This window comes from Bactrocera latifrons, unplaced genomic scaffold (genome assembly GCF_001853355.1).
Source record: "Bactrocera latifrons isolate USDA-ARS-PBARC rearing strain unplaced genomic scaffold, ASM185335v1 scaffold_203, whole genome shotgun sequence".
Taxonomy (NCBI): Eukaryota; Metazoa; Arthropoda; class Insecta; order Diptera; family Tephritidae; genus Bactrocera; species Bactrocera latifrons.
In genome coordinates this window covers 338152-346908 of record NW_017535553.1, presented here as the reverse complement: position 1 = coordinate 346908, position 8757 = coordinate 338152, and the positions used below count along the sequence as shown (strand labels likewise).

General features: G+C 36.0%; 1 protein-coding gene across 2 annotated transcripts in view; it reads left to right on the top strand.

Moving 5' to 3' along the window:
• The window catches only part of LOC108968109 (skin secretory protein xP2), a 4897-nt gene extending 1771 nt beyond the window's left edge, over positions 1-3126 (top strand). Inside the window, exons 3-4 of one of the 2 annotated variants that reach the window (XM_018931894.1) lie at positions 893-1948; positions 2133-3126. In XM_018931894.1, the coding sequence (XP_018787439.1) occupies positions 893-1948; positions 2133-2138 (1062 nt within the window). In that variant the 3' untranslated portion in view covers positions 2139-3126. Of the gene's footprint in view, positions 1-892 lie in introns of both variants that reach the window. The other variant, XM_018931892.1, reaches the window with a different exon arrangement.
• The last annotated feature ends 5631 nt before the right edge of the window (positions 3127-8757 follow it).

Sequence of the window (8757 nt, the reverse complement as noted above, 5' to 3'; positions counted from 1 at the left end):
CACTATTTTATTATTACAAAAAAAAATGTTTTAAATTTTTCAAAAATTTTTTTTTCAAGATAAAGTTGCTTAAAAATTAACCAGAAATGCAAAGTAATTTAAATTACATTAAAGTCAAAAATACTGCCTTCAAGCTTTTCTTCAAAAAAAAATTTTTTTTTTTTTTTTGATAAAAAAATATTAAATTTACGCTTTAAATACAAAATACTTTCAAATTACACATTTTCATAATTACAAAAAATATTAAAAATATTATTTAAATAAAAGTAATTCTTCTTGCTTAACATTTTTTCTAAAATTTCATACTTCTATTTTTGAGCAAATAAATATTTCTTTAATCTTTAAAATACTAAAATTACTTTTTAATTAACAACTTTTACTGACTTTAGAATTCCTTTTCAAAACTACCGAAAAATATTACAATTATTATTAAAATAAAAAAAATTTAAAAAAATTTTAAAAAAATTAAAAATTTTTTTTTTCAATGTATTTTAAAGTTATTATAGGAACAAATTTGGCTTCTAAAAGATTTATGAGATACCATCAAAAAGGCTACAGTGTAACTAACTGCTTCTTTACTTGAAACTAATTCATTTTAAACTCTTTATTATCAACTTAGTAAACCCATTATCCCAATTGCAGAAATTACAATATTGAAACAATTATTCCACTATATTAAAACGGAAATTTACTAATACTTATGCTTCCTCCTCCTTCTACATTTCCCAAAATTTTCTTACTTTTCGAAAATAAAAAAAAATTACATCGCCACAAAAAAAATCTACTGAAATTTTGCAACAACTACTTCTTCTCTCCAAACCCTTCTTTTTATCCCATCCTCTTTTAACTCGTTCCCTGCTCTCTCTCTCTCTCACTCTCTCTCCCGCAACAGCGTTCAGCATCATTGCTCGCCCTGGTGTTGCTGCTGGCCATCAGCACGCGCGCCGAAGACGAAAAGGCTGTCGAAACCAAATCCGCTGAACCCGCCAAGGAAGGTGCCAAGGAATCCTCCGCCGCTGCTGCCGACGATAGCGACAGCACCAAAACCAAACGTGGCCTACATCATTTCGAGGACTACCATCACTCATACCATCATCATCCGATTCATGAGGAAAAAACAGTGACCATCATCAAGAAGGTGCCCGAACCATACCCCGTCGAGAAGGTTGTACATGTGCCCGTCGAAAAACATATACCCGTGCCAATTGAGGTGAAAGTGCCCAAACCATACCCAGTGGTCAAGCATGTACCATATGAGGTCAAGGAAATCGTAAAGGTGCCGCATGAAGTGCCTGCGCCTTATCCAGTTGAGAAGAAGGTCCCCGTACCCGTGCATGTGCACTATGATCGCCCAGTGCCTGTCAAAGTTTACGTGCCCGCGCCATACCCAGTTGAGAAGAAGGTTCATGTACCAGTGAAAGTGCATGTACCCGCACCATATCCAGTTGAAAAGAAGGTGCACTACCCCGTGAAGGTGCACGTGCATGTCGACAAACCATACCCAGTCGAGAAGGTCGTCCACTACCCAGTCAAGGTGCATGTCGACAAGCCAGTGCCTTATCATGTTGAAAAACCAGTACCATATCATGTTGAGAAACCAGTGCCAGTGCCAGTGATCAAGAAGGTGCCCGTACCAGTGCATGTGCCCTATGACAACCCCGTGCCAGTGCATGTTGAGAAACCCGTACCATACGAAGTCAAAGTTCCAGTACCAGCCCCATACCCAGTCATCAAGGAAATCCCAGTCAAGGTTGAAAAACATGTGCCCTATCCAGTCAAGGTACCCGTCGAAAAACCAGTGCCCGTTCACATTGAAAAGCACGTGCCCGAATACCACGAGAAACACGTCTCTTACAAGGAACCCGTATTCGTACACAAGGAAATTCACGAGCCTGTCCATCATGAGGAATATCATCATGAGGAGAGCCACGACTTTGGTGGTCATGAGGTGGAATCTTTTGGCGAATACGAACATGAGGAGCATGAATACTAATATGGCAATTCTATCTCACTCTCTCTCTCTCTCTCATTCATACACATTTTGCCTAAATGCCTTTGCCTTTCGCTCCGTGAACGTTCACTCCGCAACACATTCGTTCCTTCCCTATCTCTCCCTCTTTTTTTCGTTACAGCATTGAGTAATAAACTGAGAAAGGCTTATGAATGTGCGACGTTAGAACGGACCAGCTGGAAATCAAAAGGATGTGGAGTTTGTGGCTCGCGAGAGCGTTGTATGGAGTATGAGAAGATTGAGTAGGATATACCGTAACCGCGTGATCGTGATATTGGAACGTTTTGGAACTCGAATTAGGCGAAACGTTTTGGAATTTGAGAGACACGTACTTTACACACATAAAAATATAACTGATCTTTTACCAATTATTATTTTTTGTATGTACATTTGATACGATTTTAGCTTAAGCCATAATTTTTTTTTATACAAACTCAACAAGTAACATACTTTTTTACTCATATACATATAGGCAATATAATGAATAATTAGTTTTAAGTGTTTTTTAAGCAGTTTTCAAGTTGTACAGAGGAATATATAACACAGTATTCCGACCAACAGTGATATTTGGCGCCGTTGCGACACGTCCAACAGGGTGGGGTTCCTGTGACATGGCCAATCGCGTCCTCCGCACACCACCAGCAAACAACGCATGCGATTTGGGAACACAGTTCAAAGGCGCACGAGCTTTCGCAGGTGCATTTCCCAGCGTTGCCTTGCCGGTGGCGTTCGACTTCGAGTTTAAGTGATAAATGACAAATGATCTTGTTGTTGTTTTGCGTTGATTTACTCCCATTGGAGAAAGTATATATATATGCCAGCATGAGTATAGCTATCTGTGTATGTAGCGTTATATGTGAGTAATTGGCATTAGCTGCGGTGAATGCTTAAGAAACTTGCAGGTTTAAACGCTTTTGAGATTCGCTCAACGCTAAGCGCATATCAAAGTACATGTCTATGTAAATATGTTTATGAACATAATCAACTCTGTTTAGTAAAGTAATAGTGTTAATCGTGCTGTAATAATAAAATATATATTTTTAATAGCTCGCTAACTATATATTACATAGTTAAATATGCAACACATACCTGCAGACATTTATAGAGACAATATTCTTATATGCAAATGCAATTATAACTTACATAGCTACTTCTTACAATATATCTACATACTCGACTCTATTCTACGATATTCGCAAATGCTGCACACAGTAAAAGTGTAAAGCGTGAAACAAAAAACTAGTTTAAGTAATGCTCCTGCGTGAGTTAGTGTGACCGTATTGTATTATTATTTTTTATTCATTTTTTTTTTTTTTTTTTGTTTAGTTTATGATTTTTTATACGATTTTTATATGATTTTTTTTTTACATTGAAATCAAAACTGAAAACCTAAGGCAAATATATAGCGATAATTACAAAAAATATGTACGAAAAAATTTATAAAAAAATGAAAAAAAACATACTATTTACTACTACCAAATAACTGTTAAAATGTATGAAATATGTAAGTTGTTGATGTAATGATGAAATGTGAAATAAAACGATTATTCGATTTAAAAACCAAACAAATGAATGCCTATTTATTGATTTGAAATTTATAAGAAATTTTGATAACTCTTTCAATGACAAAAATGTTGGCATTTAAAGCGATTGCTTTATAAAAACTTCCAACATAAATACCAAAAATAAAATAATTTCTTATTTTTCTATATATCTTAATGTAAAATATATATTATAATCAAAAAAATAAAAATTAAAATTAGACAAAAAAATAATAATTGCTTAAATATTTGGTGCTGTTGCTCATTAAGCTAAATTCCTCCTCATAGCTCTAATATAATTCCTACATTTCTTCATAATAAAATCTTACAGACTTCAAACTCACATTCAGACATCGGTTCATATATAGAAAACGGTTGCTTCAAAAATTGCTAACAAAATTCAACTACTGATTGTTCAATAGTCAATACTTAATAACGGTAGTCGAAAAAGTCTTTTGGTATTTCTTATCAAACTTCAACTTTTTTTTTATATTTATAATAATACATAATATTAATATTATTACATTAAAAATGATTATAAGCTATCAGATCATTTGATTTCCGAACATATTCATACAATGATGAATCTTTCAAAAATATTTAATATACCACTCCTAGCTGAAGTAAAGATAGCTAGAACAACAGAACAGAAACAGAAACAGAAATTCCTTTCTAAAAACTGCCATAAGCCCACTTTGCTCTACTCTTTAAATTAGTAGGTGACAATACCTATACTTTTCGTTGTCATTATAATTTTTTCAAGCATTTCTTATGCCACCCTTAAGTTTACCATACAACATAATGCGGCAATATCGCTTAGCTTTTGAGTATAATCGCGCGCCAATGAAAAATTTGGCAAACAGTCGCGAATCAGCGCACTTATTTGAGGCACTATTATTACTACGTATTGCTTTTGTTGTGGCGCGCATTATATTGCAACAGTATTCTCTGGTCGCAATCACTTTGAGTGTCGGCAATAATTGATTTCAGATGTTGCAATATTTAATAGTGATTGCACTGCTTGGCTTTTTGCTCGTTTCTTGGCTTAATTTTAATGAGTTTCTGTGCACTAACACATGCATAAGAGCATGTGGCAATAATGCATTGCATTGAATGAGCAATTGCAAGGCGCGTGAAGGCAGACTGTAAGCGCAGCTTTGATTTCGGGAATTCATTTTCAAACTTTGAAGAAAATTTCAAATGTTAAATAAAGCGCATTTTGTATTTTTAAATCAAAACGCATATTGTTATTATTGAATTAGAATATTTATTAAAATTTTTAAATAAGTATTGCTTTACAATTGTTTTTTCTCTAAAATTTCTGATATTATTTACAAATATATGAATATTTATACTATGTAATATTAAGGATGTTTGAAACCCCGAAATAAAACGTTTTAGACATAAAAAATTCATACGAAAAGCCTTTTTCGACTATCCAATATATAACTGAGCAGCATGACGAGCTGATTCGAGTGAGATTAGTTCCTCAATTTATGAAGAACTGCTCATACTTCAGATTGGTTCACTACAGCATATAGTTGCCATAGAAAGTGAACATTCGAAATAAAGTGCTTGTATGAAAAACTTTTTCATTTTAAAAGATATTTATGTGAGATTTTGCAGGAGCAATGTTGCAATATTCAAAGAAATTGTTAAAATCGGGTCACTATATAGCTACCTAACAAACCGACCAATAAAAGTTCTTATAAGCAATATTTTGCATTCGTGTAGGGTATAATAGTTTCAGTGCAACCACACTGAACAATTTTAGATTGTTTTATTATTTTTTAATCAGAGCAAGTAATTTTCTTGAGACGCTATTAATTCAAGCAGCCAGCTTGCTGCCTATTTCAACATTTGGCTGAATGGTTTACAATACTCCAATATTACAGGCCACCTGCGGACTTACTCCACCTTACTTACTTACATATATACGAGTATTTAAATTTTACAATTTGGCAGCATTCCCACAAGCGCAAGAAAGTACGAACTACATAAACTCAATCTTTCAACACTTGTTCCGTTAATTATAGTATATGATCGGTATATGATCGTAGCGTGCGTATTAGCACCTGCCATGATTATGCTATTACATAATCGCCGACTACTTGCTTAGTGCGCCAGCAAGTTGCTTGCCAATTCAGTGAAGAGTCGCGCGGCGGTTATTATTGTCACCACATCTCTGACACAGTTAATGGCCAACACTTCTTCTCGCACATCCACATTACGAATTCAATCACAATAATTGCCCATAAAGCGCGATTCGTTATCAGACTGTCATTTTTGAATGGCCCCAAAAAAATTATGCAAATTTCGCCTTTACAATTTTTCTTTCTTTTTTCATGTACTACTTTGTTTGGCTTGTTGTTGCTAGTTAAGCTGGAATGGTTGTTACTATTGTTGCTTTAGAAATAAAAGTTTCTTCAGCTGTAGCTTGTTTGCGTCTGCGTTGGCCGCTGCTCCTCCACAATGGCCCGAAAAGCATCCAACAATATGCCGAAAAACTGGGTTAATTGCGGTCACAGTTGGTCATTGTTGGCAAGCTTTTGTGCGCATACGTACATTGTGTTCCTTTGATAGCGACGAATGTCAGCGCGAAATGCCGCCGACAGCGCTTTTTGATATAAATAATATTTTTGAGTGAATTAAACACACCAGACCACCAGTCATATCTGGATGTGTCAATTCGGTGTGCACTCGTGACTTTTTTAACTATTTAATGTGGTCACTTCATTCAGGCAGCAACGATTTACTATTTTTGGCCCACCTCAGTGCCAAGCGTGTGAGTGCAGCAAATGGACGTGTCGGCTACTACATATTCGGCTCAGTCGTGCCCCTTCGGGTTTCTGCTTGTAAATTCGTAGTAAATTGACAGTTGATAATTAACTAGTTTCGAGAATTTGACAGCTCAGTGATGTGCCGTTTAATTTGACGCGTGCTAATCGTGGAGACAAGGTCTTGTCAGCTGCCACATGTCAGTTGCCACTTTCGGTACTACTAACAATGTGCAAAGTAAAATCTAATGGAATATAATTAACGAAGAATCAACATGGGAATAAAGAATTTTATAACTTCGAATGTTTATCCCTTGTTTTTCGAACAATGTTTGGGAGCTAAAACCAAAAATATGTACATGTCGAAATATTGACAAAGAAACAACGGCAACTAAATCTTGAGTGAAGTTATGATGAAATGAAGCATGAGTGGAAAACTTTTAAGAACTGTATAACCCCTATAGGAGATAACTCTGCTGATGTGCTGAAAGAAGTTCTACTCTTCGATGGGTATAATTAGAGCTTGGAATTATGGTGAGATCAAGAATTATTTATTGAAATTTTTGGAAAACTTTCTTTTTAAACTTTCTTAGATATAACTCTGCCGATTTTTAGCAAAAGAAGAAAGAAGTAATTTTAATCAGTGAATATTTATAGCGCGATATTATTGTGAGATGAAGAATTAGTGCCAAGCTTGTATGAATGGTGTAACCTATATGTCAAGAGCATACCAAAATTATGGTGAGATACTTCTCCGGCCTGCTGAATGGAAGTGAAAGTACATACAACGCCAGGAGAAAACGAGCCCGATTCACCAATCGTTGACGATGGATGATACTTTCCCTTGCTCAACCATGAAGAAGCAATTACCCGTCTAAAGAACAACAAAGCGGAGAGCGGATGGCGGCGAAGAACTGATAAGGAGCATGCATCAGCTTCTTTGTAAAATATGGTCCACAAAAAGGGAGACCCCACAATCTGAGCCAACTACCGTGGGATATGTCTCCTCCACATCGCCAAATCTTGGAAAAGCGCCGTGAAAAAAGAATCGACACAGACCACCCTTCGTCGATTTCAAAGCTGCTTTTGACAGCACGAAAGAAATGTGGTATCCCCGCAAAACTAATACAGCTGTGTAAACTGACATTGAGCAATACAAAAAGCTCCATTAGAATCGAGCAGGATCTCTCCGAGTCGTTCGATACCAATCGAGGTTTCAGATAAGGCGACTCTATTTCGTCCGACTTCTTCAGAAGCAAATGGGTTTGATAGTGCACGAGGGCAAGACAAAATATCTCCTGTCATCAAACAAACAGTTGTCGCACTCGATATTAGGCACACAAGTCAATGTTGACGGTCATAACTTCGAAGCTAAGTTGGCAATTGAGAAACTCATTATTGACGTCCTGCTATATGGTGCAGAGGCATGTAATGACAACATCTGATAAGTCGACGTTGCGACTTTTCGAGAGAAAGGCTTTGCGATAGATTTATGGCCCTTTGCGCGTTGCCCACGGCGAATATCGCATTCGATGGAACGATGAGCTGACGATATTGAATTGGTCGGCGAATTAAGAAACATCAGTTACGATGGCTGGGTCATGTTGTCCGAATAGACGAAAACACTCCAGCTCTGAACGTATTTGACGCAGTGTCCGCCGGGGGAAACAGGAAAGACCAGGTGGAGAAGGACCATGATTCGTTTGGAATCTCCGATTGGCGCCAAGTAGCGAAAAGAAACAAATGACTGGCACGCTGTTGTTAACTCGGTTATAATCGCCGTGTCTACGTCTACAGAGTTAATAATGGCTACCTAAAGGGTCTAGAAATTTTAAAAAATAAAAAAAAAATCTTAATTTCAAAGTTAAGATATTTAAAAATAGCGACGTTCCTATTAATCAAGATTCCAATATTGTTTAATTTTTCAGATGACCACAAAGGTAGAAATAATGGCGACGAAAGCACACCCTTATCCCTCTCTACTTTACCTCAAGGTCGCATAACTCAATGAAATCAATTTTTTATTACTTAATTTTGATTACTCTTTAAATATAAATAAAGACATGACAAAAACTTCATAGTAAAAATATCAAATTGTTTTTTTTTTTTTTTGTTATTTTTTTTGTTTTTTTGTTTTTTGTACCAATTGCCAAAAACGCGAGCCTCTAGACTGGAATACACCCTTACTAAATAAATCCATACAAATATCCTCTTATATATCATCGTCGCTAAATTTCGAAATTATTACCATTAAATTTGCACGTTAAATTATTTAGTATTAACATAATCGCTCTCATTACAGGCACAAGCAAACACGCAAACTTGCATTGCGCAAGTCACACAACATTACATAACAAGCGGCGATCCGCAGCTAATTGTATCAGTCAATGACATCGTCAGGTGCAGCTTCGAAATGGGTGTGTTTTAC